The following is a 27,699-nucleotide window of genomic DNA, read 5'->3' as shown; positions in this document are numbered from 1 at the left end:
TCGCAGCAAAGTCCAATGCAGAAATGCAAGATTTATGGGGGAGGAAATTCCCAGATTGATGGCCGAATCGACTGTCAATGGGGAGGTGTTCAATGCTCGGGCCACGACCCAGTCCAATGCGGCTGTTGCTGTAACGCAGACGATTGAGGCTGCTCGCAATCCGTTTTCCACGATGGATCTCGACAAAGAGGATGGGATTATCGGATGTAATGATATCGCTAGAAGACTTCAATCGATGCGGGAAGATGGGCAGATGCTGCGGCGAAACCACCAGCAAGCACGGAACAATTGACACGGGTCAGACCTTTCTTCCGTCGTATGCAGCCCAGATCTTGGGGTCAAACGAGGTGCTCTGGATGTTGGGTTCGAGGTTGATTTGCGATGATGCGGTTCGCTGATCGACGCCCTCCACTTGCTGCTGCCGAGCTACTTGGAACTAGGTATGATTGCGCATTAACCCCGACGAAGAACAGGCTTGGGAGCTGAGCTGCTGAAATGTTTTGGAAGGATGAAGATGCGAGTCTGTAGCGACCGAATGGATGAGAGATGAAGTATAGGTATTTCGAGGTCGAGATTATGCCTTTCTCGTCATCCGAAATCGTCCCGAAAAGAAACACAGTCTCCGTTGTTTCTTCCTTTTCTGGTCGTCGATATCCGGCGATAGTTCGATGCGACTGGGAACGGGAATCTGGGGACTCCTGCTCTTGGAAGCGGAGGCGGGCCGTATTCGCTTCGGACTTCAATCTGCAAACGTCTCGACGGTTGACGACTCCACCACTGAGCCAACCGTTACACGAATCCAACATCAGCAATTGAGCCTCATCAGAGATCTTGCGAGTGTGTATGGCTACATCTCTTTCTTTTCTTTGCTCGAGTACCGCCATTTCTCCAACGTCTACCTACAGCCTGCCAGACCGCTTCGAGCCGTCGAAGCATGCACATATGCGTCTCGTGGGTAGAGAGACACAGTAACTGGCAGTTGCTGTCAGTCCCACGACGCACCATCCTACTCCGCCTTCTTGTGTATACTTGAGTCACGCTGTTGGATTTCTGCTTGTCCAGCGTGGCATACAGTTACAGTGTGTTCCGCGAGGTTCGTGGCGCTATGCACGGTCCTGTGAGACGATGATGAGTATTATTATGCTCTACTGCAATTGAAGAACTTATCCATGTAAGTGTTTCCACCTACATTATACCATGTGTTTTATTTGATATCAACCTACACTTAGTTAATATGATATCTTTACACGCCTTGTTATTCACAGTAGGCATGTTACAACCCCCTACTTGCTCGCATTTCTTTTGCTCTCAGGTGGTTCCCTATTTGGAAACCAGTCTTCCCTTGGGATTGTCACATTAGGTTCATAAGGCAAGTGAACTATCCTTAAATCTCTTTCCCTTCCCACCATCATATATAAAGCGCAATATCCCTTGCCAGAAAATCTCCCTTCCACTGGTATGCGGCCGCTGCATCCGTACGAGCGGTACTTATTTCCCACGGCCCCAAACCCTTTCGCAGTTGATCAATGACATTTAAATCCCGCTCACTGAGCTCATATGCGGCCCTTATTATATCGAAAATGGAATTAGGATCGAAAAATGATGTCCAAGGAATCAATCTCTGAGCTGCCTCGCAATAGTCAAGCAGTAGCCGTTCGCTAAAGGCGAATCCTATATCAGTTCGAAGAACAATCGCCACGGCGTTAAATAGCTCAACAACATCATTCAATGCTCTATTCAACCTCGCATTATTTGTGCCGGGGTTCTGGATTATTTCCAAGTACCGCCCAAAGAGATTCACGGGACGCGGATCACCGAAAGTAGTGCCTTGAAACGGACACAAGTTCTGATAGAGCTGCACGCGGCTAAGGACCCAGTCTATTGCACCCCCTATATACACAGGGCTACCGACAAATTGCAATTGTTGTTGAAACCACTCCATTCCATGCACCACTCGATCGCCCCGATTTCTTGCCTCGTGGAAGACATTGGGTAGATGTTGGTGAACAAACTTTTGGTTGTATGTACCGACGAAGCCTGCGGATGTGATGATCATTCGAGGAGCGGCGCCTGGTCGGTATTTGACGAGTTGTTGGCTTTCTTGAGGGCGACCGGTGAGTCTGGTGTTGAGACATTGTCGGCATTTTGGCATTATGTGATTGAGATGATGGAAGTTTGGAAATAGAACTCTTGTAAGTTCCGCAAACGATGAGTAGTACAGGCTGAGGCTCTTGTTTTTGAAGTTTGTCTGAGGTGCTTTCCGGGTAGGAGAAGGGGAGACACAAATGGGCGTGGTGCCAGAGGGGTACCTCTCGCCTTATATACTGATCAAAAGTCATACAATGATTTCATAAACCTTGTTTGTTGCTGACAACAGGAAACCAATGATTAAAAGCAACTCCTACTGGCCACCATACCGGCGGATGACCGTTCAGGAGTTGCGTCACTTGAAAAATGTTTGCTAGCACAACTCATGCCAGCGTTTTCATGTGACAAGTCAACTTTGACTCGAATCAAGTGGACGGACCTTCTCCACGATAAAACCAAACTCGAGACTCACTTTGATAAGCTTTTCTAGTATGAATTACGGGCGGTTAGAAACGCTCGAGGTTGCTTCAACACATCTCTCCCGTCTTGTGTTGTTGACAATGGGGACCCCTGATATCACATGATAAGCGAGGTCAAAGGTGAGATCCAGATCGAGCACCTTCCCCCAGGCGTTAGTGGTCGACGGGTAAGCAAACAAGAAAGTAAAGGACTCGACTTCGGTTACCTCTCTTCGCATGCCTTGTCTATCACTTCCTTTAAACATCAAACAACATCCGTCGATCTACAACCCATTACACCCGAACATCAAGACTCATAATGGATTACTTCTCCGCGACGAGATCTCCGTCTCCATCTCCCGAGCTTCAGCTCCCTGAAACTCCAAAGGCGAAAAAGGGTTCCGCAAAGATCACGCCAAGCAAAGTAACAAAGCGCGGCCGCCCAGCAAGTACTCCTGGTATCGCAGGCACTCCACCATCAGCTCGAGGACTCAAGAACTCTCCAGTACCAAAGGTATGTTTGCCATGGAGTTCTATTCTAATGTTAGAACCTGACGAATTGATTTAGACCAAAGCCGAAATCCAACCGTACGACCAATTGGTTCTCGATTTACGAGCAGCCAACCCTCCGACACCATGGAAAGAGATCGAGGTCCTCTACAGAGAAGCGGGCGGTATAACTACAGGTGCTCAAGCTCTCAAGAATAATCGATACCCACTCCTCAAGGCTGCCGCCATCGAAGTCACTTCTGCAGATGTACGTTTTTCAATCATTCGCTCTGGCTCACCCTGACTTTTCTAGATTGCAAATTTGAAAACATCGGAAGCCGCGATCAGCGAGGAATGGGAGAAAGAGAGATGGGGACGTGTTGCTGAATACATGAAAACTCATTATGGGTCAGAGTGGGATGCCAAATTCGTTAAGAAGACCTTCGCTGGACTTCCAAAGACTACAGCTTGATTTTCATTTCTAATGGAGACATATCATTTGCGGCTACTGGCTGGGGCGGGGGTAGCTGAATGGAGTACTAGGATTTGCTAATGTGTAAGGTTATGATTTCTGAGCTTGATTCGAGGAATGAGGAAAACATATGTCAGCAGCGTTCATTTCCAAGGTTGTATTTAAACTTCTTGAGATTTCTATCCGTCAAGAACACAATTCCAAAATTTGATTAGCAAATCAAGTATTACGGATACCTACCTAATCACTTATGATCATTTTTACAAGCGAGTCCAAAGGTGAACCGAGGTGCCTACCTAAACATAACACTTACATCTTCCTCTTCTCACTAACGGCTAAGGATAAGTGACAGGCAAGGAGCCGACTTCGCTTATTTCAAACTTTACACAGCTCTTCCGTTCTTCCTCGCAACCATCACACAACATCAGTCATCTCGTCACATCAACCATCTTCGATCTGCAAACCACACGCAACGATAGAATACGCAGCAAAAATGGAGTTCTTCGACATAGACGACTCCGAGAGTCCAGAGTACCAGCTCCCAACCACCTCAAACATCAAAAAAGTCACCATGAAAGGCACGAGTCCAAACAAAGTCACGAAGAAAACTCCTATCTCATCGCCCAGCCGCGCCTTGAAAAACTCGCCAGTCCCAAAAGTCAGACCCCCACTCTTTCCTTTCACTGGTAATCTCTGACCTTTCAATAGACCAAGGCCGAGATCCAGCCCTACGACCAGCTCGTGCTAGATCTCCGCGCACGCAACCCACCAACCCCCTGGAAGGAGATCGAAACGTTGTACCGCGACGCTGGCGGAATCACGACAGGACATCTGAATCTCAAAGTCCGCATTGGCTTACTGGAGGCGCTTGAGGAGGAGATGACGGAGACTGAGGTGGGTGCGGGCTGGGTAAACTCGTGATTTAGCATGCTAATAAATTGGAGATTCAAGATCTGATAGCCGCGAAGCAAGCTGTTGAGGAGGAGTTCCAGAAACAAGTTTGGGGACTTGTTGCTGAGAAGTTGAAGGTTGAGAAGGGAAGGGAGTGGAATGCTAAGTTTTTGAAGAATACTTGCGATGGACTGAAAAAGGGTACTTTGTAGGGATTCTTGTTGTGTTTCATCTACACTTCTTGTGATCTCCTCAGTGGGATGCTTTGAACTCAGTTGGCGATGGGAAATGCTAGTATCTGGGAGAGTCGAGTTCTGAGCTGGATTTGAGCAGTGACGTACATATAAGCAGACACAGCTGGCAGCCGCACTCATTTTCCACAAGTACATTGATACAAGAAAAGGCCACAAATCATAGCAGTGAAATTAAATATGATCAAAATAGTCGATATCATTTTCCCCAGCAGGTCGCGTATTTTTCAGCTTTTTTTCTCAAGATATGTAAGAAGCCGTGTAACAAGCAAACTTCAAGGATAGATGACTTGACTTTTACATATCTGTCCAGGACTATCTGCCTAACTTAGCCACTTGCATATTCTCATTTTCAAGCGAGTCTAAAAGTGAAGAGCTTAATCTAAAAAATATCACTTACCCACATCCTCTCTTTCTTCTCATCTCAACATTGAACGCCCACCCCTTCGCACCACCCGATCTGTCTACCACAACCACCACAACTCACCATCATGGCCGAATTCTCAGACGAAACCATGTCGCTCAACCCAAGTGAAGACGACTTCACTCCCCAAACACCGAAGCAACGAAAGTCAAGTCCCAACAAAGTCGTCAAGCGCTCTCAAGCCACAACGCCTTCACCGGGAAGGGTCTTGAAGAATAGTCCTATGCCCAAAGTAAGTCTCCCATTGGCCCTCTCGTCAAGACTGTGTCTCCTCAACAATAGCCTAACCTACTTCGCAGTGCAAGAGTGAGATCCAAGCCTATGATCAAATCCTCCTAGATGCCCGCGCCGCCAATCCACCAATTCCATGGAAAGACATCGCGATTATGTATGAGAAGGCAGGTGGTATCACAACGGGCATGACGAACTTGAAGAATCATCGGTTTGCGGCCCTGAAGGAGGTTGCCACTGAAGCGAGCGCTGAAGATGTAAGTGACATTTCGACAAAGATCGCGGTATTTGTTGCTGATGTGAGCAGATTGAAATCATGGTCGCTGCACAGGCGGTCGTAGATGCGGAGTGGGAGAAGGAGAAATGGGCTCGGATTGCTGTCAAGATTAGAGAGATGAATGAACCAGATTGGGATCCGAAGTTTGTGAAGAAGACAGCTATGAATCGTCGTAAGGGTGTTCCACAGGGTTTGGCTTGAGCGTCGTTTCTGGGCCATTTTACAGTTCAAGAAGAGCTTTGAACGGTGACGGTTGATAGCCGGTAGTATGTTCGGAGATTGTTGTTGCTTGGGGGATCTGGGTTCTGGCAAATATCTCAGGTTCTGACTTGGATCCAAGGGATACGGGATTCTGACATTAGTGCTTTGTTGTCGGAATACCCGTCAAGGATATTATAGCGTAGCACTAGCTTCTGTCACTGGCTTTTTTATGGAAATGGATCTTTCACATTAAAACAACTGCGTTCCTAATTAAGAATGTTTGTGTTTTGGTATTTCTGCTTACTTGAGCAAAAGGGGACATTAGGAGGAAAACTTACGATCTGTCATATGCGGAACCCTGCACGAACCGTAAGAACCATATGACAATATGAGATCCGATTATTGAAATGACTTTACCTTTCGTTCTTTCCTCCAAACGAACCACTTGACAGCCGAGAGCTTGTGAAAGTGAGGCCCAAAAGTGAAGCTCTGGGTTTTCCTAGATAAACGTTTTCTCGACCCTCTTTCGTTCTTCTCCCAAATATCACAAACATCAGCCTCAAACGATCTACAACACAACCATCATCATGGACTTCACCGACGAAGAGATGTTATACTCAGACGACAACGTCCCAGCAACTCTCACCCCAAAAAAACCCCTCAAAAGCAAACACCGAACAAGGTCACAAAGCGTCCCCAAAAGACCTCCAGCGCAGCCAACACCCCCTCATCAGCAAAATTCGCTACCGCATCCCCAAAACCAAACGTAAGATCTACCACTCCCACCAAGAATTCAAATTAACACAACACCTCAGAGCCTCTCCGAAATCCAACCCTACGACAGACTCCTTCTCGACGGCCGCGCCGCCAACCCGCCCGTCTCCTGGAAAGAGCTCGAAGTCCAATACCGCGCCGCCGGCGGGCTCACCACGGGCGCCAACACGCTTCGAGTCAATCAGTATTCCATGTTACTTGCACTCGGCGAGGAGATGAGTAAAGAAGAGGTATGTCCATCCATGTCAGATAATTGTGAGGACGACGGCTAAGTGGCGTAGATTGCGGATTTGGTCGTTTCCGAGGCGGCTGTGATGGCGGAGTTTGAGAAGGAGAAGTGGGCCAAGGTTGCGGCGCATATGAAGGGGATTCGAGGGGAGAAGAACTGGAATGCGAAGTTTTTGAAGAAGACTTTTGCTTCGCTTCCAAAGGGGGGGATTTGAAAGGCTGGTCTGGTGTAGAACTTTTTGACATGAGTGGGATGGATATGAATCGGGGATGAGCGCCAGACTTTGTGGATATTGGAGCAAACTTATGTGATATGGATATTTGAGCTTTGATGTGGTTCAGGTGAAGGAATAGAACGCACGAGTCAGCAGCCTTGAGTGTGGCACCTGAATATCAAGGGGGATATATAACTTTCAAAACAATAAAAATGAAGAGTATTTACTGTTTCATTTAGTGATTCAAAATCATTATGAGTGAAGTATGACACCCTAACCTGGCTTGAATCATTGCCATGTAGTATGCAATTACCTGTATCAAATTAGAGAGCTCAGTGGACTAATCTCTTCTTTAGGGTACACACAGTAGACAACCTTGATTACTCACTAAGGTGAGCGATTGAATGACTCCACCGTCTATGTTCTGATAAATCCGGCGATTCTACCGAATACTGAAACGTTTCGTATGCTTTCAAATTTTTGGCGTGTAAAGACATGTCCGGCCTGAGATGCAACTGGGAATTAAAAGAGGAATTTCTGTATAATCATTTAAATCGTCTCATTTGGATACTAAAATACATGGGGTAAGAAGAACTGGGACCACAAGAGACCCCAGAAAAGTTGCGAACAATGCCCCAACCCAGATCCTTCACTCTATTATGTGCTAATTGCCTCGTATAAGTGAAAGAAGTTCCGGTTTTTTGTACGCTAGTATACGGTGGAAATAGGCATTTATTTGCCTGGGTTCTCGGCGACGAAAACAACACCCTTCTTGATGTTCTAGCACAAGTTAGTATTTTTTTATCAATTAGGTCGCGGATGACTTACCTTCTTCAAGTCCTCCTTGCATGCATCCAAAAGCTTCTGCTCCTGAGCATCGAGCTTTCCAACATCCATAATCTTCTCCACACCGTTGGGGCCAAGCTCAACCTTGCTGGCAAAGAAATCAATACCCTCATCCTTGTACAATGGGGAGTCAACGAATGTTGGCTCAACAACACCCTTTTGTCCTTGTGCAGCCTTCAACAAACTCTCAGCGAAACGGGCACCAGCCATGGCCATTGATAGGGTGGCAGATCCAGCACCATCCTTTGCCTTGACAACCTCATCACCACCGAATTGTACGCGCTGGAGGAGTTCGGCATTTCCAACCAAGTCTGGGTGGCTGGATTGGGAGAAGAGAGGAACAATGGTGACACCAGAGTGTCCTCCAATAACGGTGATGTTCTCATCTACTGGATCGCTGTTCTTGATTTCGGAAACGAATCTGGATGCGCGGACAACATCGAGAGTGGTGACACCAAACAAACGCTTTGGGTTGTAAACTCCCTTTGCCTTAAAGATTTCGGCAACAATTGGGACAGTGCTGTTGACTGGATTTGAGATGACGAGGATGTTTGCTTCTGGAGCAGATTCGGCAGCTGCCTTTGCGAGGTCGCGAACGATCGAGGCGTTTGTGTTGAAAAGGTCGTCACGGGTCATACCAGGTTTTCGGGGAACGCCGGCTGGGATGAGGACAATCTCTGCACCCTTGAGCGCAGAGGCAAGTCCGGAAGGTGTTGGGTCATAGCCGGTGACCTTGCTCTTTGTGTTGATGTGGGAGATATCTGCCGCGACACCTGGAAGAACTGAAGTTAGTAGGTTGTTCAATGACGAGTGCGCGAGAGCTATTCGAACCTGGGCCTCCGCGGATATCGTATAGAGCGAGTTCGGTAACCCGAGGGTTCAGCTTGAGAAGGAGAGAAAGAGGCTGTCCAATTCCTCCAGCAGCTCCAAGGACGGTAACTTTCGACAACTACAGTAAGTGGGTTAGCAATTGGACTCTGGGGATGGATTGCGGATGCAGCTGTTGGAGAAATGGAATGACTTACGTCTCTTGCCGAGGCGGAGAATGCCCGTGACTGGGCAACGCCGGCGAACGCTCTACGTGCTGCAAACATGATGTGTAGATGTGGGATATCTGGTAACAGGGAATTGAGGGAGAACTGATTGACGAATATCACGGACAGATGGGATGTGCAGAGATGCAATGTTGGAGCTTGAGAGGAGCTGATTTTTTAGCTTCATTAACGCCGGCCGAGCTTCGGGGAAAGCACGCTAGATTCGTTTGGGTAAAGCGCATCAGCTCCCCATCAGGTGACTACGACTAAAGCTAGGTTTCATAGTCACTTCCTGAGGGCTCTTCCACGTCAATCGAGACACCCCTTTATTTCAGACCACAGATTCATAATGCTCAGAATCCACCAAGATACTCCAATGTCGAATTCTTGCTTTTCAAAGCATTGTTACACCCAAGAATCATCATCAAAAAATGGTTTCTCCGGTTGAGCAATTGACGAAACAGCGACTAGCTCACCCGGATGGTTCGATCACGATCATCTATAGGAGAGTTCTCCTTCCACTACCTGTTTGTCTAGGAGGAGTGCCTTATCAATCTGAATATGGAGTTCTTGACAAGTAGAAGAGCTTGATTCTCTCTTTGTTTAGAGTTTTTATGTTATCGTTATTATGGTTCCAATTCATGCTTGCATACTACTAGTTTCATTCATCACCCCAAAGAGTTTTTCATTTTATCCTTCATTCTTTTTTCTACCACTCAGCTGATATGGGAATTCTAGTAATCTTTCCTCCTCCGATCCGAGACATCATTTTCGCCGATTCGTTGCGGATTTCTCAAACCTTTCCGACCCCTCCTCTTGTTCCATCAGTTAATCTCATTTGCAACATCAAATCCTTACATTATTCCCACCTCGTTCCGTCAGAAGCGAGGTATCTTTTCCAGAAGCAAAGCTACGAGGGTTTCTGACTTGGAATGTTGCTGATAAATACTACAAGCACGGCGCAGTACCTTTTTGCAATCAGTATTTGTTCTTTGTTTGGAGTCAAGTAACTTACGCGGCCGCACTTGCGAAGATTTCATGACGCTTAGCCTTTGTGAACATTGAAAGTACCGCTGAGAAAACAAGTGTAAATATCAGCAGTACTCCAATGCTCACAGTATAAGTCACGTCCATGTCTTTTTTCAGAGTCAGTCGATAGAGAATAAATACTGGTAGTATCAACAGGCATAATAACACCAATACCAACATTGCCGTAATGGCGTAGTCCTTCCTGGCCTTGGTGTAATAGTGGAGATTTTTATCGGTTGTTTTACTTCTGTCATCCTGTGGAGACATGTCAGTGCAGCTCATCCAAAAGGCAGGCATCAGGAGTTGCTACCTTTGAGCAAAATATGTTCTATTTGGATTAGCATGGCACTTCCTTTTATTTCTGTTAGACACATACCTGTAGAAGAGAACAGTGAAGTGCTCTCAAAATCTTTTCGAATAGATTGTCCAGCAAAGCCATCTCACGGCCATCTCTCAAAGTTATGAGGTCTTCTTTCTTGTAAATAAAGGCACTCTCTTCGTCGACTAAGGGTTTCTTTGTAAATATATAGCCTTCGACACTTTTATAGTCACTGGCAGACGGTCTGTTGAGGGCAACTAAGCTTTGGGCTTGCAACAAAAATGACCCTATCTCTTATCAGCCCCATATGATAAAACAAGCAATTAGAAAGTGACCATATTCTTTCAAGCCTTCCTCGATGTCATTTAGAATGTCAGTTCGAGTGCGCATGCTTGGCCTTTGCAACTTTTCTTTTCGACTCGCAGACTCGTCTAGGCTACGAGACATAAGCACTTTTCTGCTTGCTAGTTGAGTATTCGTTGTGTCATTTGCATCATCATCATCATAAGAGTCTAGTTCATCCTCGAGCTTCCTCAACTTGTCTTGTTTTCTAAGTAGTACACGAGAGTGCAGATATCCAAAACGTCGGTAAACCATGAAGTTCTCATCACTGTCGAGAAATGTACTTAAAGAGCGGTAGCCTCGATAAACATCCTCTACTAAATTTGCGAAAGATTAGTTTGGCGTGGACGTAGTGACTGACGAAATCAACTCACACTTCCTTATTGCGGGGGATCTTTGACCCGTCGTTGACGATACAGACTCGGACCAAGGTCTCCATTGGAATATAGAGTTGCATGCTGCCAGTTTATTGATAGACGAAGTTGCGATGTTCCTCCAATTCTTGTTGGACTTCGTGATTTCTGTTTGAGGAATGTCACATTTCTCGACTTCGCTTCCAACACACGTTAATGAGTCGCTCTCTGGTGAATTGATGATATTCATTCTCTGCTTGTTTCTATTGATCAGTGCTATTCATAATCTCTGATATTTTTGCCATTATCATAAACAATATAGTGCAAGATATATCCTTCTTCAAGAAGTGAGGCTTACTGACGGAGCCGCAGCCCCACAATCAGCATTTTCTGTCGCGTTACACAACACATGTTTATCTTCCCAAACCCATCATGCCCGCATTACACATAGACAGTCACCGAAGCGCTCAACGTTCATAGGTTGACTGTCGCCTATGGCGTTTCGCTTAACAGTCGTTCAGCTTGTCCTGCGCAACCCATTCCCCGCCGTTGTAGAGGTAACCATCTTGTTCCAACTGATATTCAAATCTTGCTTGTGCTTCGTTCCTTTGCACAGCGATAATAACAACCTCAAAGTATCCTCTCTTTCCCAAGTCGAGCCAGACCCTGTCTTCTTCATTGTATTTCGCAACTGGCTGTATCACGGTCAGCCGATATAAATACAGAAGAGAGTAGAGTAGGCTGCTGACCTTAGCTGCCACGGCGGATCGGCTGTCATAGTGAGCCCGGTCTTCGGGGGTGCTAGACTTCTATGTGAAAGGGTGATTAGTTCTTGATGTTTTCCGAAGGGAAAAAAGTAAACCCATACTCTTTCTTGCTTTGGCGCACTTCCAGGCATTTTCAATATGAATCGTGTGCACTAATAGTATTCTTTTGCGTGTGGTAACTTGAGACCCTGCGGCTGGATTCTGCCTTGAGCGAAGCCGCCTGGGACCGCCCTTCTCTGGTTTTAAGCACCAAATGAGGCTCTTCTGAGCCTTCTCGTTGGTGTCACTGAACTGAGTATATTGAGGGTGACCATCAATTTCATACCATTGGTCAAGATGGCGTACATCGCAGCTGCTGCGTTATCGCAGACCAATGAACTAATGATGATGCATGCAGCGCTTCACTGCGACACACTTTGTCAAGCCACAGGCTTTCAGCGTCAGCAACAGCCGCTCTCCAATGCAGTCTCGTCTTTCTCGGGATATTCCTCGACTTAACCCTTTATCGTCACACTAGTTATATTATGATGTGTGATCGCTCGCCTCATTCTTGGGTAGGAGATCGCCTTTCGCAGGTCATTTCTCATCTCGATTGATCTCTGTTGTCTTGAGGAACTTTTCACTGCAGTAGTATCACCTGCAACCCCACAATGGCGGACGATTTAGAGCGTCCTACCTCGAGCCAGCCGGGTCAAAGGACGGATACTGACTTTCAAGAAACCTTTCATGAAGGCCATCAGAATGAAGCCGCCTCATTGGATTCGAAGTACAAAGCTATTTGGGATGCAGAAATGGGGACGGCAAAACGCAAGCCTTTTTCGTATCGCAAGGTTGCAGTTCTTCTTCTCGCGTGGCACCCCGATGTCGATGATTTGCATACTAAAGAGGAGGTGAGTGGGAAGCTGAATTCACTGGGGATAGTGCCATTCTGACTTACAAGATCGATCGAGTTCAAAATCTATTCAATGATGTATTCCATTTCGATATCGTGAGGGAAACTTTAACGCATGATGACCGGCCAGCACAAGCTCAGGTCAATTTCATCCTTGCTCAATTTGTGTTGCAGCATGGCGACCCACATGCTCTCTTGATTGTCTATTATGCGGGTCATGGCAGGCCCGGAGAGTCGAGCGGGGATCTTCGACTTCCGGGGTAAGTCCATGTCTGCAACCTTTTCGTGAGCAGTCGTGAATTTAAGAGAGCTGACTGGTCAATTCAAAGTCGTCAGGATTTAGTACCCAAAGATAGTGCAGATGTGCACGAGGTCATCTGGAACTCGGCAGAACACAACATCAGAGGGACCCAATGCGACGTACTGGTCATTTTTGATTGTTGCCATGCAGGCGAACTCGAAAAAAGTGTTCGGGGGAAGCTTGTACCACGAGCTTTTGAATATCTTGCTGCTACATCGGCGAACTCGACCACTCGCAAGCCTGGCAAAGCATCATTTACAACAGCGTTGATCTGGGCTTTCAAAGAGCTTGTTAAAAACAACAACAGCTTCACGACACAAGATCTGGTCGCTAAGGTGCTTAAAGCTCCCGACTTTCCTCCAGATCAGTCTCCTCGACTCTCGGAGCGTGGTCCATCATGCACCCGTAAAATCGTACTAGCACCACTGAAGAAGGAGATAGATTTTCAAGAACCAGAATCCGACGAAAACGAAGAAGAAAGCTTTAGTACTACGACCGATCTCAGTCTACGATTCGTCTTTAAAGAGAAGCCGACCGAAGGTGTTGTGAAGGAATTGGCATTTGGGTTACGTCAATTCATAAGCGACCATGAATATTTGCAAGCAAGTACCATACTATGGGAGGGGCTGGACACTATAGTTGGGCATAAACATCGAGAAGCGATGAGTCACTTCTGGGCGCATAAATGGATGAAGATACATCAACGAAAGAAGAGTGAAGGCACATCAATTTTCAGTCCAACAGCTTTGTCTACGCTGCTCGGTCCAGCTGTCGCAGAGAGGACCGCTAAACAGAGAACCTCTCTTTCAGTGATTCCGGTTCCAAGACTGTCTTCTGCGGATTTTGAAAGCGACTATATGCAAGATCAAGGTCCATCTGGCTCGGATACTGGCGTGGACACACCTTTAAGTGCAGTTTCTGGAATCGACAATGCAGGCTTGAGACGCTCTGCTCGAGGTTCTTACAAGAGAAGAAGGGACCACAGTTCCTCTTGAGTGATTCTCCGATGTTTCTTGTGAAAGGAATATTTGTCGTGGTCTGGATTGCTCTATACAAATACAGACATGTATGAGCTCGACCGCTATTACAGAGACAAAAAGCCAACGTACATGATGCCATGACTGAACTCCACCGTCGTTTGCGGTGACTAATACCGCACTTTGAATCAAATGACGTCTGCGGACTCCTTGACTACGTTTTCTTTTACTCTTTTTCTTCGATTACGTCCTTGTATTTTACTCAAGGGAATCTAATTCACGATTTTCATTGGATAGTGGAGGGATCTCTTTTGGATGGTCCTAGGTCGGGTTTTGAAGGAGTTTTGATCGGTGTTTTGTTTTGTATGATTTTGATTAGTGCAGAGAAATATATGCATGTTTCTGTACCGATAGATATAAATATGAATCTAATTGAGATAACGAAATGGGAGTAGCAGGAAAGTGCCGTTCTTCGACTTTGAGAAAAGTCTCGAGACATAGGAAGCCGTCAGATGACCCAACGTCCACCCTCTGAGGAGAAGACAACGAGCTACAAGACAACTGGGCAATCCAATTTTCGCGATATTGTCACCGAGACCAGAGGAAGTTGTACGGACGAGTATTCTAGATTGATCTAAAAATATACCATTCCATCAGTCGACGTCAAGAGTACATATTTACTTTCACTTACGATGTTCTGTTCTGGCTCAACGACCGCTCTTTTGTGTCATGCGTCGCGACAAAGCTGATCTTTGATGTAGAATTTTCAAACTCAGGATCTATCACGGCTTAGTAAATTCTAGCTAGAGCTGACTCAAAAGTTTCTTGTATTTAGGTCTCGTTCGAGGTCAAAGGTGTCTTTAATAGTTTTGAGCCATTTTAGGCTATACAATCTAGATACGATCTAGTTTTAATAGCTGTTAAACCTTCTTCCGAAATGTTGGAAAATAATGCACCCGTCTTAGCTTTATAGCCAACTTAGAGCCAAATATATCGTCTATTTAAGAGGCAAAAACACCTCGATAATTTGAAACACACTAAAGAGTAATTTAAAGAGTAGTATATTTCTCTTAATCTAAAGCTAGCACACCCTTTGATCCGAGTTTTGACTTAAGCAAACCTTGGATACACAAGAGCAGCATTAGTGTAGACGCCTGACTACGCTCTCCTGAGAATTAGGCTCTTTCTATATATACCAATTGACCCAGATTCCTACGCCTAAGGTCGTTGGCTAGTAGATGGAATCTGTTCATCCTTTTTCAGGATACGAACGACTATTCTCCAAATCATGATATTGTTATTTTCATGATACCCGGTAAATTTCTAAGTCAAATTATGACACATGGCCACGTTAAACATTGCTTTTGCTGTGAAAAGGTTATATTTGTCTAACAATGAGATACGATATCTCTTCTGCAGAAAGTATGCTGTCAAGCTCTACGCTAGACTCTTCGGCATTTGATGACATTTCGGTAGATACATTGTAACTACTCAAAAAGAAATCGACAGCGAGTCAGAAAAATGCACAATTTTCGCGCCCATAACAAATATTGAATAACAATCTGGGTCTGAAGTAATGCGACACAGAAAGAAATCATCAGGTCCAGAGATTATGTTTCAAGAATTTGCCTTTCCTAGGCTGAGATTCTCGGGGTTTGGGCACTCGAAGTTAATGAATTCTCCATCTTTTAGCTTAATAGCCTCGCACTGTGCGAGTTGAAGTACACCCGAAGTTTTTTCGAGCAAGTCCTAAGTGTAACTATCCTGTACAGCTTTTAGCAACGACGAAATGAAATGCTCAGGACCGTAATTGAGTCAATGTCGACGAAGGAAACGAGCCAAAGCTCATTTCTACTTTTCTTTGCTTTATAGAGATTTAATAAACGTTGCTTTAGTTTCATTTGAAAAACAACAGGCTTGTAGTAAGCGGCCGTTTTCATCTAACATCCATTGCATCTCCGCGAATACTTTCCGTGATAATTTACCTGCAATATTTGCTAATATCAAGATTACAGCTCCAGGTCATTTCAATGTCTGTAGTAGTATAACCTGCTTTATTTCGATGCTGACATTTCCAGATAACTCCTCCGATAGAAACTTCTATCAACTACGAGAAAATTTTCCACAAAGCCTTGCTGTGATCCACGCAAATACTTATATCAGGCTTTACTTAACCTCTTAAATACTAACGTATTCAGTATACACAAATCTAGAGCGTTCTATTAGTATATGACGTAATGTGTTATGCAATAGCTGAAGCATTGTGAAATATTCTCAACGAGGTTCAATGCAATATTGACAGTTTATCTAATCGCTTTTTGACAATCATCAGCGTTCTATGTCTATCCGTGCAGCGACAATTCTATCTGAAGGACACGATATATATGCCGTCATCATTAAAGGTTTTCCTTAGTCTCGTCGCCATCTTATAGTCAAGCTAATCGAATTCATACTAACATAAAACTATCTTAGCGGCAAGCGCTTAAATGCTGGCTGGTTATAGAACTATTCTATGGCAAAATTACTTATAGTTGAGAATTCTACATGTAGCGAGAACATGAAAGTAAGCTTTTAGTCGTTTGGAGCCGTTCCGAGTAACCTTCTTGTAGTAGACCAATTCATATGTTTTTTGAGTTAGGGCTCAACATGTCGCTCATCAAGGACAATAGACAAAATAACAGATTCTGTGTCAAATTAGTTACACAATGATGTTTGCTATGCCACCAATTATTTTCGTCGCGAGGTATATTAGTAAAATAAAAGGATATTAGCGTTTCGCCGTTTCGACAAACCACCAATTATAGTCCTAACGACAACAGTAAAGAAATAAGGATATGTCATCTTCTTGACATCCCAGAATCGAATAATATCAGAATCACAGCTGTATTTTATCATTCTAACCAAACTGTATATGTTTCTGAAATATTCAACAAAACCAAGGACAAACCACTCAACTAACGAGGAGATTTGATTGCAGTAAAAATCATTTCAAAACATGATGACCACGTAGGTTGTAGAATAATTCGAGGGTCTTATAATTGATATCTGTAGCAGATAACAACGCTAAGAGAATATTGGGTAGTATTGAGATATCATTAGGATTAAAAAAATACAAAATCAAAAGAAACAACCCCACTATGCACGGGAATGTGCGTACGACAATATCTATCCTAAGCAACAACTCAGCGAAGTGAAACAGAAGATTGAAACACTGCGTAAATGTACATCAAGAAAATAGCCATGTTTGAGTTTTCTCCTAGGAGGACAGTCTAAGAAAAGCAGATACAACTTACATAAAATCCCTAACCTGCTCAATTAGAGTCATCTGACTTTAAGTACGAGATATAGCGGTGAGTGCAGGTACCAAACTTAAAGTTAACGAGATTAAAAGTTTTCTCACAACACACAGCCAGCACCGCAAAAAACAGCACTCGAGCAAGAGGAGAAATATGTCAGTATAATGCCCTAACTACCTACACCCACCCCCCAAAGAATGAGAAGTGCCTTTCCGAATATCCGCAAAGAAACTAGTAGTAGCACCAAAAGACGAAAAATATCCTATCAGACAAATCCCCCGCACTCCCGCTTTCCATATTTCCACGTATCGCCATGAACCAGTGCATCAAAGGTAGTTACACTCCAAGGGAAGAAATTTTTATCAAACGCTTGAAAACTGGGGGACGCTTAAATCAGATTGTGTTTCGGATGAAATATGCAAATGCTAGGCCGTTGGAAATCATGCATGTATCGAATGAAATTAACATGAACAGCGAATGAAATTAGAAGTAGCCGCGCATGGCATCTTCGTACCCGGTGCCGCCCTTGAGGTCGCGGTCAAATGCGTTCGAGACATCGAGGACGCGCTTGATGTGGGTCATGCTTAGTGGTTCGCCCTTGTTGACTGCGAGAGCTTGAGCGGTGCGGATTGTGTTTTTGATCTATCGTTTGTTAGTAAAGAATGACGGAAATAGGAGAAGTGGATTGTGACATACCTGTCGACCGTTCAAATTATGCTTGCTGAGATTGGTGTAATCTTCCTCAGTGAAAGGCATGGTCTCAACACCCTCCAACACTCGGACACGCTCAATGAACATCTTGAAGACGCTCTTCTTGGCCTTCGAACTCAACTCGCCATATCTCAGTGCAATGTGGATACGGGATTGGAAGGCGTCATCGAATGTCTCAACACGGTTGGTTGTCAGGAACAAGATACCTTGGAAGTACTCCAGAAGACGAAGGAAGATCGATACCAGGGCGTTTCGATGAATGTCTTGGATGGTTCGCTTCTCAAGGAAGACATCAGCTTCATCAAGAAGAAGAACTGCTCCCCAGGCATGTGCAATGTCGAGGATCTTCTGCAGTTCTCCCTCAAGTGTTCTAGGATCAGTACCAAGTTCACCTGCTGAGACCATATACAGCGGACATTTGAGAAGCTCAGAAATGCCCTCAGCAGTAAGCGTCTTCCCAGTTCCAGGAGGACCATGGAGAACCGCCACTAAGCCCTTACCCTTTCCTTGAATGACGTCGTCGATGCTTTCGGCTGGGTGATACTTGTGTGACTCAACTAGAGCCTTAACGATATCTTTAGTGTTGTCCTCCAATACCAAAGACTCGTAGGCACCCTCGTTCCAAACAATATCCTTGACACCAGACACAGTAAACTCAAGCCAAAGCTTTTCTGCGAAGGCGAAACCAAGAACGACTGGAGAGGCTATCAGATACTCTTCGTCTTTAAAGACTGGAAGTGTCTTCTTGTCCTCTTCAACTGCGGTGGTTTCTCCCTCTTTGTCCTTGGCAGCTTTGCTTGGAACTTCCTCTAGCTTCTCAACCACAATCTCTTGACCATCTGCATCCACTGGAACTTCGATAATTCGTGGCTTGTCCTTTTCATCGAGAACCACCTTCATCTTCGTTCTGGGTTCATCATCGCCACCATCTTCGCGCTGCTCAAAGTGGCCTGCGTGGCCGTCGGAGTCAGAGTCATCTCCACATCCGCAACCATCCGAATCGTACTCCGAATCCGACTCCAATAGATCAGGATCCTTTGGTTTGACAGTGCTGACGTTATAATTTGGTAAGATGCGACGGTGGATTGCTGGGTCGACCATAATTCTACCATTGATGTTCACCTTGACGACCTGCTTCTTCTTCTTGTAGAATGCAAGACCTTCGTGGCTTCTATAGTTGACACCTTGTAATGCGACGAATTTCTTACCACGTTCGATCAATTCGGCTCGAACCTTTGCCTCATTCTTGTGGTACTTTAATGGATAACAGCTCAAACTCGTAATCTTTCGGGCGCCTTTGAATGATCCGACATCAACGTCCATGGTTCCTAAAAGTTGTTAGCGGATTCAAAACAAAACGTGGAAATAAGCATACCCATGCCCCATGTTTTGCCATCATACTCAAGATAACGTCCCTCGATACTGTACCACTCGCCCTTCATGAAACTACACTCTTTCTCGGCGAGCTCAATCTTGAATGCACGAGGTTCGTCAACCGCTCCATATGTCGTGGTGAAAGCTAGAGTGTTGGGTTTGTATAGTGCCCAGAGTAAGTCAAATGTGATCAGACCAGACTCGAGCATAGGATACAAAGTCTTTTTGGTGGAGGCGTAGTCTTTATCCAAATACTTTAAGAGAACCTTGAGATGTGCACGCTTCGTCTCGTTACGCTTCTTCTGCTTCTTCTTTCCCTTCTTGACTGTGACCTTGGCATTCTTGAGCTCTTTATAAGATTGCCGCAGATCTTCAAGGTAGAGGAACAAGAGGTTTGGGTCAACTTTGGGGGTTTCTTCAACTAGACTGACGCCCTTGACACCATCCATGACCTCGTTCAGGGCTTCCTTGAGAAGTTTGCTCTTGATGTCAACCACGGTAGCCTAAATAAAAATCAGCACGCGAGCCGAAAATTTACGACGAATACTGACCTTGTATTTTCCTTCCCAGTCAAATGTTCTACGGACGTTGAACAGGTACTGGTCATACTCGGAGCTCTCCTCATCTTCTGCCGTATCGGTGAGCTTGTAATTGTGGATGGTGCTATCCCACAACTGATCGACTCTCTTGAACTCTAGCTTGCTTGCCCGCTTCTTCTTGACCTTCTTCTCCTTCTTCGCTTTCTTTAGAGCTTTAGAATCGAGACCGAGTAGTGCGTTTGTCGCTCTCGCTCTCTGAAGCTGGGCCGCTCTCCCGGCAGCGCCACTACCAAGTTGATGGGTTGGAGGAGGAAGATATGTTGGGAGACGAGCCTGTTGTAGCTGCTGAAGCTGCTGTTGCTGAAGCATCTGTTGCAGTAACAGCTGCTGATCCTGGGTGGTCTCTGCTGGAACCTCATCATCGTCCTCCGTCGTAGTCTCAGTATCCGAGTCGGAATCCGAGGATGAATCCGAATCGGAGTCGGACGAGTCCTTGATATTAAGTCAGTAACCAGATTACGAGAATGTCTTATATCGCGAGTAAACACTCCAGCACATGCTTACCTCTTTCTTTGCCTTCTTCTTCGATTTTGCCTTCCGCTTGTCCTTTGCCTTTTCTTTCTTTTGCTTAGCTTTCTTCTTAGCCTTCCGCTTCTTCTTCTTCGCCTTTTCTGTCTCTGTTTCTGAGTCTTCTTCTGTATCGCTGGCCGATGATTCACTTTCGCTTTCTGAATCGCTCGATGAGTCCGAATCGTCGCTGTCACTCTCCACAACCTCTTTGGCCTTCTTTGATTTCGACTTGCCGCACTTCTTCGTGGCGTCCTTCATCTTTTTCGACTTTGTCTTTTTGACCTTTTCGGGTGATTGTCTCGCCTTCTCGACCTGTGTGCCTGAGCTGCTTTCACCTACCACGGCTACTCCCTCGCCCTCTCTCTCCGTCACTGGCTCGCTCTGGTTTGTGCTTGGTGTATCCATGGTACCGTTCGGGCCTTGCCTCGGTATTACAGAGAAGAACCCGATACAACGGGAGTGGTAAAGGCGCTGTAAGCTCGATCAGACGCTGTATTGCACGGCGCAAGCAAGGTAGGGTCGCAGATCTCGGGGCAGCTTCGATCAAAAGCGCGGACAGACTGGGATTTTCCTATCACTTGAGCTTTGGGTCAGCACAAGATGCACGATTATGCGTAGGGACCCCGACAGCGGAGCAGATGCCAGCTGTCACCAAAAGGTACGGGAGGGTGTAACCGTCTCTCGGGCGGCCACGGCAGCGGAAGTTCCCAATCACCACGCAGAATAGGTGACGGAAGAGGGGGATATGGGGTCAGCAGGCATTCACTCACCTTGTTCTGGTACACCGCAGTTGGGTCGGCGATACTGATCGATGAAGCTGGCGAGGTTACCAAGGTTCGTCGAGGAGATAGAAAGATGAAAAGAGAAGATGGGGCAGGTGACAAGACGAGGACTTTTAAACAGCAAACAGAAGGAGAATCTCGGTGTGACAATCGTCGTAAGATTCTTGGTCAGATCCAGCACGAAACACGACGACGGTTCCTTACGAGGCCAGGTCGAGCTACTGCGATGCGAGTTGTGCTGTTCAGTCGCGCTGCTATTCTGGATTGGTTCAAGTGCTGGACGCCCCTGCAGATGCCAGCGACGAGGCTGAGGATTTGTGAAGAGGTGGAGGTGGATGGGGATGGGGATGTCGGTCAGATTGATTGAGAAGTGGCAAAGGAAGAAGAGGCGGCGTCGGTAGAGATTGGGTTTACCTGATAGCTTCGAACAGTGCGTAAACTCATTCACTCACTTTCATTTGTTGATGTATGTTTAGTCGTAATCCTCATGGATATATTTCCAACGATTTCGTTGTTGACTTTGACTCATGGCCGGTTGCAACCTGCAAGTGGACAGCTCCAAGGCAGAATTTCCCCAGACAGTCACTTACAGGGTCCTTATGGTCCTTATCCGGGCGATAAGGCTGGATGTGGAGCGGCTTTAGGCACCACGGACCCTCCAACGGCCCCAGCTCTAGGCTGGCAGAACACTAAGCGGCGACATGTTGACCGCCCTCGACCGCTGTGCAGCCGCTCTCTCCCTTTTCGTGTTCCAATTCCCCCTTCTATTCCCCTTTGCCATCAACATCTGTGTTTGCTTCCGGTACCACAACCTGCACATCATCTCTGTACCTCGATCACGAACATTGCATTTCGTCGCCACTCAAGCATCTACGATCAAGCACATATTTACCGAACAATGCTGCGTTGGTTAACCCTATGCTGTGCCCATCGGGGACCGCGATCGCTAGGCTACACCTGGACGTTGCCTAGTCGGACGGGCCTGCTACCTATCTTACCAACCTTTATGAATGATTAGGCGACAAGGTCTTGAAAGCTTTTTTCATAGCCTTTGCGACCTGTTTGCGAACCATTTATTCATGAGAAGGTTCTCCTGTTTGCTTGCTCCCGAGGTCGTCTCTAAGAGATTTTATTAAGCGAGCTGTCACAGAGGAAAGACGCTCCTGTTTGTACAAAGGTAATAGCCGGTTGCATTGTTTCTTGTTTAGAAAAAGGACCTCGCCGTTCTGAGCTTGTCTCTCCTTTTCGAATGTTGTATCCTGACCAAAAGCAACGTCATGTTGACTTAATTGTTATCTCATTTGTCGTAGACCCAACGTAATTCATCGAAGGTTCAAGGTTGCTTCTACACAGCGACCTGCATTATCTGTAACACCGCGTCTCAAGTTTAGGCATTTCCATCCAAGCCAACCACAGTCGTCTCCGCGTGGCTGAAAGTCCTCAATCCAGTCCTGGTAATCTTGAGTGCCGATGAGCAATTAGGATCTGGACATGCTATCAAAGCATCCGTCGTCATCCAGTCATTCTTATGGGTGACTCGTTGCTTTGCCGCAAGCAATGGAAGGACTGATGCTGTCAAACATGAGCAGTTGTGGCTATCAAGTGTTGTCTTTCATACACAAACTGTAAATGCTTATTCCTTGCCCCTCGGGCAGACGCAGCATTTCTCCTTCGAGAACAAAATAATCACCCGATTTTGCACCGCACAAGATTTTGCCATCCGAGGGACAAATAACTTCCACGCGCAGGTCATAAAGCTGGAAGGAGTCGTCTGAAGTCATCCTCGGTGATTCGATTCGTCTTTAAGGTGCATATGATGGAAAAATATGGGTCAAGTGAACACTGTTGAAATGTGCACTTGTGGGGATGTTGAAGTGGTTCAGCAACAATTCATCCCTCACATTTGAATTGCTGGCTGTTGCGCATAAGTTACTCGACATTCTGAGTCGAGAACAGTCATTTAATCCCACCTTTGAAGCAATTGCCAAGTGGCGACCCTTGTCAGAATTTTTCTACTTGAGTGCAAGCCTACATACCTAGGTACTCAATTTGCTGGTTCTTATGATGGCTGCGTTGGCGCTCGGTGGGATAGAAAGTTGAAGCTCAAACGCAATGTTGTGTCGACTGCTTTCAGTAAATTGACCATGCTGAATTCTATCGGAATTGAAAGACCAAATGCAAATGTCAACTACAACAGTGCACACGCCTATTGGCACATATCTGTTGTACTTCGGGGTAGCTCAATCAGTCCATATTACAGCACGTGTTGCGTGGAATTGCCACACTCCTCCTTGTACCTAGGTATGTTCCAGATTGCCTATCTAGCATTTTCGAATTGATTGCATATTTGTTACCTATACTCTGCACCACAATCGCCCATCGCTTCAAACACTTCTTTCGCATTGGAGCGTTCCAGCACTTGTCCGATGAGCTCTTGATCATCTTTTTCCAAGCCGAAAGAGAACACTTTCAGATTCTCTTCAATGTGCTCACTTATTCCCATCCGCGAACCAACAATCACAGCACCGACGAAATCGTGATCCAAAATCCATCTCACAGCGACGTTGGAAACAGTCACTTTGTATTTCTGGCCTAAAGCACGGAGTACGGCAAGTAGTTCTTGGAAAAGTGGCCAGCCTCCCCAAATGGTTATCATCTCCAGATACTATATTACCAGTCAAAACGGCTTTTTGAGAACTATTGGAAATTGATGTACCTTTCGATGACTCGGTGTCATGTCTTTGTCAAAGAGCCCAGGCATTGATTTCCCAAACCATTTTTCTGCAAGGAAGCCTCCACACTATTCAGGTTTTAGCGGCAAACTCACATCAAGAGAAAGTGTTGTCAATTACCAAAGATCCATAAGTCAACAGTTTGACACCATGTTTGCGACAACTTTCTGCCATCAAGAACGTTGGCCGCAAATCAATAAGAGAAAACTGTCGCTGATTAGTGTCTGCAGTTTGTTTGAACGTCGAAAACTTACCTGGACTTGATTCGAAACAACCTTCATACCACTATCAAGCATCTCATTCATGTGCACGGTATCAAAATTACACAGGCCGAGGTTCCTGACATGTGGGTTTGCCTCGATCAACTTTGCTGCCTCAACATACTGATGGTCATCGTAGTCCTGCCAGTGGAATTGAAGTAACTCCACCTCGGTCGCATTAATTGCGGATAGTCGTTCATTGATACTTGAGTCCACCAAGTCCTTAGAAACTTGGATGTGGTTGAAGACACACCATTTGGTCGCACAAAAGATGGACGCAGAATCAGCTTGACTGGAGCGAAACCCGCCGAACGTAGCTTCTGCATCTCCCTGGGTTCATGAGACACCATAAGCTTGAGCAAGCGTTGTGGAATTTGGTATCAACTCACATAATGATCTGCCATATCTTGGACAGTGTTAGCCGCGGACAACAAAAGTCGATAATTAATTTCGGATTCTTACCATAAGCAATAAGTCCCGCATCGACATGCTTTCTAAAATCCGCATGAATCTTCTCCTTAGTTGCGGTACCCCAAGCAGGACTCGAGAACTGCCATAGCCCACAGAATATCCTTGGAACTTGCGCGTCTCCGAGCTTGAAAGCTTCAAGCTTGGAAACTGTTGATTTGAAGCCCGTCGAGCGCGGGTTAGAAGATCGATCAATATTCTGCTCGTTCCTTTGCGATTTTAACAACGTCTCAACACTCTGAACCGCACGTTCAAACGACACGCCTCCACCTTCCAGTTTATCCTGGCACGACCGTAGCGCTTTTACAAGATTTACCGCAATATCAATTTCAACATCCTCCATCGCCCGCGTCTCACCGTCAACAATCAACTCCTTGTGCACAGCAGTAACAGCTTGTACAACATCACCGTCAATCCCGGCAATTTCTCCTCCTATATCAGCAAGCTTTTCCATAATCCCGGCGTCCTCCCAACCCAAATTCTCTCCAAATTCCTTCAATTGCGCAACCACATTCAAAACTTCACACAAGCTCTCAACCCCTTTTCCACACCCCATCAGACATCTGTACCGAATCATTTGCTCTTGCAACGCCGGCAGCGTCCTGAATCCTGCATCGGTGACGACGAATAATTCTGGAAACGGGGTTGGTTTGGTACTGATTAGGTAGTCTGACACTATTGAGTTGAACTTCGCTGTCAATGGTGCATTTCCGCCGAGAAGACCTCGCAGGGTGGATCGAAGGGCTTCTGGTGGGAGATTGGCGATGATGGTATCGGTCATCATGTTTGTGTGGCCTGCTTTGGCGGCCATGGCGAATATTGGCTTTTCTTAACGCTGCTGAATGTAGGAGAAGATACCATGAGTATGTCAAGATGCTTTCTAGTATACTAGACCAATTCAAAGAATGGGCTTCCAGCAAGATCAATTTTGAGGGTGGGCAGAAGCTGAGTCCAGAACCCGTGGAATGGGTGTAGGTCACGAAATGGCAACATAAACAAAACATGGGGAGAGAAATAATTTTTCGTCGTGTGGCATACCTAGCAGACGTCGCAAAATGAACATAACATCAAGCTTAAAAGAATTTGAAGGCGGTATGAGCTAGATACCCCACGTTTCATTCTTCCCCGCATCATGTCGATGCAATTCTCTGTGAGAGGAAGGAGCTCCCACTCTTGGAAATATCTCGACAATCCCGAAGACAGCACGACCGACAAATTTCACTTATCAGCCAAGCTGCGATATGAAATCCTTTTGAGAGTCATTTCGTCTAAGTGGTGTTAAGAAAGGGTGTTTATTCTAAGTGCTGTACCCGGATTATGATGACTTTTTCTAGGAAATGTCTCACATGAGGAATGCCGAGATCATCCGATCAAAATCAACGCTATCAGTAACCGCAACGGAACCTTTGAACTTCTTACTTACAGTGACTAAAGGTTCGTTGAATTTACTGTCGGATAGCGCTGTGCAAATAACAAAGAAACCGCTTTGAGGATGTGGTCTTTCTGAGATTCCACCGGATGCATCGAGGATGAATGCACACGGTTCGAACAAAGCAGCTCTTTATCACCTCCAAATTGACCTCGATCTAAAACTCTTGGAGTTTTGTGACTCTTTCCACTCAACCAGAAACTGATCAACTTGCAAAAATCTGTCAATCAAAATGTCCAAAAGTATCAAAGAGACGAGCGTTAGAAGTCCTTTCTTGGGGAAGGAACTTACGGATGAAGACTTGCAAACTCGATATGCGGAATATCTGCTCACAGACCCAAAACTTCCAACCATTACCACTAGCGCAGATGGGGCGACTATTACAGTCACCAGTTATTTCGAGGATGCCGAGCCCAAGGTAAGTTTACCTACTGGACGATTCTGAATTCGCCGACTAACAACTATAACAACAGGAACTTTCTGTAGTTTTGGAAGAAGAAAGAGCACCAGAAATTGAGGTCCAACCTGAAGATATCGATGCGTTCAATCTTTACACTCCGGATGAAGAGCAAAGCGAGATCGACTGGGATGAGCAAGTTAAAGAAGCCCCAAAGCCAGCTCCTGTCGTCGTTAGAGAGAAGCTGTCCGTAAGTTATTGATTCATCCCGAAATTAATTAGGATTCAGAAGCTGACATCGAAGAAGGGTCCGGCAGCTCTCCGTGCAAAACACTTGAAAGCATTACTTTCAACCAAAGAATATCTGCTCAGAACCGCCAAGCGCGTCTTGGAGGAACAAGCCAGTCTTCCGCAAGCACTCGATGGAGATGACGCTCAACCAACACGAGATGCCATCCTAGCAGAGCTGCACCTCTACAGCATCGGCATCAACACCCGCAAATGGGCTCACAAGAAACAACTCCTCGACGACCAAATCGCTTTCGCAGCCACCGACGCCGGCAAAGCAGCTGATATGGTCTTGGACGCAGAAATGAAAGCACAAAGAAAACTCAAGGACAAAGAGAAGAAGCAGCGACAGAGGGAGAAGAAGGCTGCGGAGATGGCAAAGAAGAATGAGGTCGTGAAGGGGAAAGGTGGGAAGAAGGGGAAGGGTGCTGATGCTGGGAAGGGGGGGATTAAGATGGGGAGGCATGAGGTGAGAGATAAGGTGAAGGGGAAGTCGGATGGGAAAGGGAAGGGGAGGGTTGAGAAGAATGAGAAAGCGGGGAGGAGACGGGGGAAGAAGGGTGGGAATAAGGGCCGGGATTGATTTGAAATGCGGAGTTGTTATACAGTAAGGGAAGGAAGGATGCGCGGAGTAGTTTTATAGCCACCAGTTTGATTTCGTGCGTTTTGAGACAGAGTCAAAATTACTTAGATATTATTGGATTAGGTATCATTTTTTTTTAGGCCCCTAGCTTAACGTCTCGTCGTCTGGTTAGTTCCTACTAAATCAGGTCGGGACTAGCAATTCTCCTTGGGTCAACTCGTCTTAATCACAACTTTTTGCATGTTTTTGAAATGAAGAGCACGGGTGTGGCGCGGTAGTCAGTGATGTTTTTTAGTCGATCTCGCAACAAATTGACTTGCAGACAGCCACCAACAGTGTTGGATTCAAGACGCTCCTACTGGGTACTTCTTTTCAAACCAACCTGTCACCAACAACATTTATTCCGTCCTA

General features: G+C 45.8%; 13 protein-coding genes across 13 annotated transcripts; 6 read left to right on the top strand and 7 right to left on the bottom strand.

Moving 5' to 3' along the window:
- Positions 1-338: 338 nt before the first annotated feature.
- GLAREA_09354 (uncharacterized protein) lies at positions 339-884 on the bottom strand (the record flags this gene model as incomplete). Its single annotated transcript, XM_008085951.1, has 1 exon — positions 339-884. One exon carries the CDS (start codon positions 882-884, stop codon positions 339-341), a length of 546 nt encoding a protein of 181 aa, XP_008084142.1.
- A 524-nt stretch (positions 885-1,408) lies between these two features.
- Positions 1,409-2,152, bottom strand: GLAREA_09353 (uncharacterized protein; the record flags this gene model as incomplete). The annotated part of the gene is made up of 1 exon (XM_008085950.1): positions 1,409-2,152. One exon carries the CDS (start codon positions 2,150-2,152, stop codon positions 1,409-1,411), a length of 744 nt encoding a protein of 247 aa, XP_008084141.1.
- A 713-nt stretch (positions 2,153-2,865) lies between these two features.
- GLAREA_09352 (uncharacterized protein) lies at positions 2,866-3,507 on the top strand (the record flags this gene model as incomplete). Its single annotated transcript, XM_008085949.1, has 3 exons — positions 2,866-3,060; positions 3,115-3,303; positions 3,349-3,507. The coding sequence occupies 3 exons, from the start codon at positions 2,866-2,868 to the stop codon at positions 3,505-3,507; spliced, it is 543 nt and encodes a 180-aa protein (XP_008084140.1).
- Positions 3,508-4,000: 493 nt separating this feature from the next.
- On the top strand, positions 4,001-4,610 carry GLAREA_09351 (uncharacterized protein; the record flags this gene model as incomplete). Its single annotated transcript, XM_008085948.1, has 3 exons — positions 4,001-4,165; positions 4,216-4,401; positions 4,452-4,610. The coding sequence occupies 3 exons, from the start codon at positions 4,001-4,003 to the stop codon at positions 4,608-4,610; spliced, it is 510 nt and encodes a 169-aa protein (XP_008084139.1).
- Positions 4,611-5,140: 530 nt separating this feature from the next.
- On the top strand, positions 5,141-5,782 carry GLAREA_09350 (uncharacterized protein; the record flags this gene model as incomplete). The annotated part of the gene is made up of 3 exons (XM_008085947.1): positions 5,141-5,305; positions 5,373-5,561; positions 5,612-5,782. The coding sequence occupies 3 exons, from the start codon at positions 5,141-5,143 to the stop codon at positions 5,780-5,782; spliced, it is 525 nt and encodes a 174-aa protein (XP_008084138.1).
- Positions 5,783-6,369: 587 nt separating this feature from the next.
- GLAREA_09349 (uncharacterized protein) lies at positions 6,370-6,999 on the top strand (the record flags this gene model as incomplete). Its single annotated transcript, XM_008085946.1, has 4 exons — positions 6,370-6,411; positions 6,465-6,548; positions 6,598-6,786; positions 6,838-6,999. The coding sequence occupies 4 exons, from the start codon at positions 6,370-6,372 to the stop codon at positions 6,997-6,999; spliced, it is 477 nt and encodes a 158-aa protein (XP_008084137.1).
- Positions 7,000-7,731: 732 nt separating this feature from the next.
- On the bottom strand, positions 7,732-8,939 carry GLAREA_09348 (LDH C-terminal; the record flags this gene model as incomplete). The annotated part of the gene is made up of 4 exons (XM_008085945.1): positions 7,732-7,779; positions 7,828-8,618; positions 8,677-8,794; positions 8,871-8,939. 4 exons carry the CDS (start codon positions 8,937-8,939, stop codon positions 7,732-7,734), a joined length of 1,026 nt encoding a protein of 341 aa, XP_008084136.1.
- Positions 8,940-9,789: 850 nt separating this feature from the next.
- On the bottom strand, positions 9,790-11,172 carry GLAREA_09347 (uncharacterized protein; the record flags this gene model as incomplete). Its single annotated transcript, XM_008085944.1, has 5 exons — positions 9,790-9,847; positions 9,895-10,163; positions 10,285-10,514; positions 10,563-10,886; positions 10,944-11,172. The coding sequence occupies 5 exons, from the start codon at positions 11,170-11,172 to the stop codon at positions 9,790-9,792; spliced, it is 1,110 nt and encodes a 369-aa protein (XP_008084135.1).
- A 256-nt stretch (positions 11,173-11,428) lies between these two features.
- Positions 11,429-11,820, bottom strand: GLAREA_09346 (uncharacterized protein; the record flags this gene model as incomplete). The annotated part of the gene is made up of 3 exons (XM_008085943.1): positions 11,429-11,617; positions 11,672-11,731; positions 11,791-11,820. The coding sequence occupies 3 exons, from the start codon at positions 11,818-11,820 to the stop codon at positions 11,429-11,431; spliced, it is 279 nt and encodes a 92-aa protein (XP_008084134.1).
- A 519-nt stretch (positions 11,821-12,339) lies between these two features.
- Positions 12,340-13,877, top strand: GLAREA_09345 (uncharacterized protein; the record flags this gene model as incomplete). Its single annotated transcript, XM_008085942.1, has 3 exons — positions 12,340-12,579; positions 12,630-12,841; positions 12,911-13,877. 3 exons carry the CDS (start codon positions 12,340-12,342, stop codon positions 13,875-13,877), a joined length of 1,419 nt encoding a protein of 472 aa, XP_008084133.1.
- Positions 13,878-17,638: 3,761 nt separating this feature from the next.
- On the bottom strand, positions 17,639-20,754 carry GLAREA_09344 (P-loop containing nucleoside triphosphate hydrolase; the record flags this gene model as incomplete). Its single annotated transcript, XM_008085941.1, has 5 exons — positions 17,639-17,797; positions 17,852-19,194; positions 19,242-19,743; positions 19,792-20,271; positions 20,344-20,754. 5 exons carry the CDS (start codon positions 20,752-20,754, stop codon positions 17,639-17,641), a joined length of 2,895 nt encoding a protein of 964 aa, XP_008084132.1.
- A 2,727-nt stretch (positions 20,755-23,481) lies between these two features.
- On the bottom strand, positions 23,482-25,402 carry GLAREA_09343 (NAD(P)-linked oxidoreductase; the record flags this gene model as incomplete). Its single annotated transcript, XM_008085940.1, has 6 exons — positions 23,482-23,796; positions 23,848-23,931; positions 23,984-24,070; positions 24,118-24,453; positions 24,513-24,529; positions 24,586-25,402. The coding sequence occupies 6 exons, from the start codon at positions 25,400-25,402 to the stop codon at positions 23,482-23,484; spliced, it is 1,656 nt and encodes a 551-aa protein (XP_008084131.1).
- Positions 25,403-26,252: 850 nt separating this feature from the next.
- GLAREA_09342 (uncharacterized protein) lies at positions 26,253-27,288 on the top strand (the record flags this gene model as incomplete). The annotated part of the gene is made up of 3 exons (XM_008085939.1): positions 26,253-26,438; positions 26,494-26,667; positions 26,725-27,288. The coding sequence occupies 3 exons, from the start codon at positions 26,253-26,255 to the stop codon at positions 27,286-27,288; spliced, it is 924 nt and encodes a 307-aa protein (XP_008084130.1).
- Between the last annotated feature and the right edge of the window lie 411 nt (positions 27,289-27,699).

The sequence above is a fragment of the Glarea lozoyensis genome (assembly GCF_000409485.1).
Source record: "Glarea lozoyensis ATCC 20868 chromosome Unknown GLAREA4, whole genome shotgun sequence".
NCBI classification, from domain to species: Eukaryota; Fungi; Ascomycota; class Leotiomycetes; order Helotiales; family Helotiaceae; genus Glarea; species Glarea lozoyensis.
The sequence above is the reverse complement of the archived record's forward strand: the minus strand, read 5'-3'. Positions and strand labels throughout refer to the sequence as shown.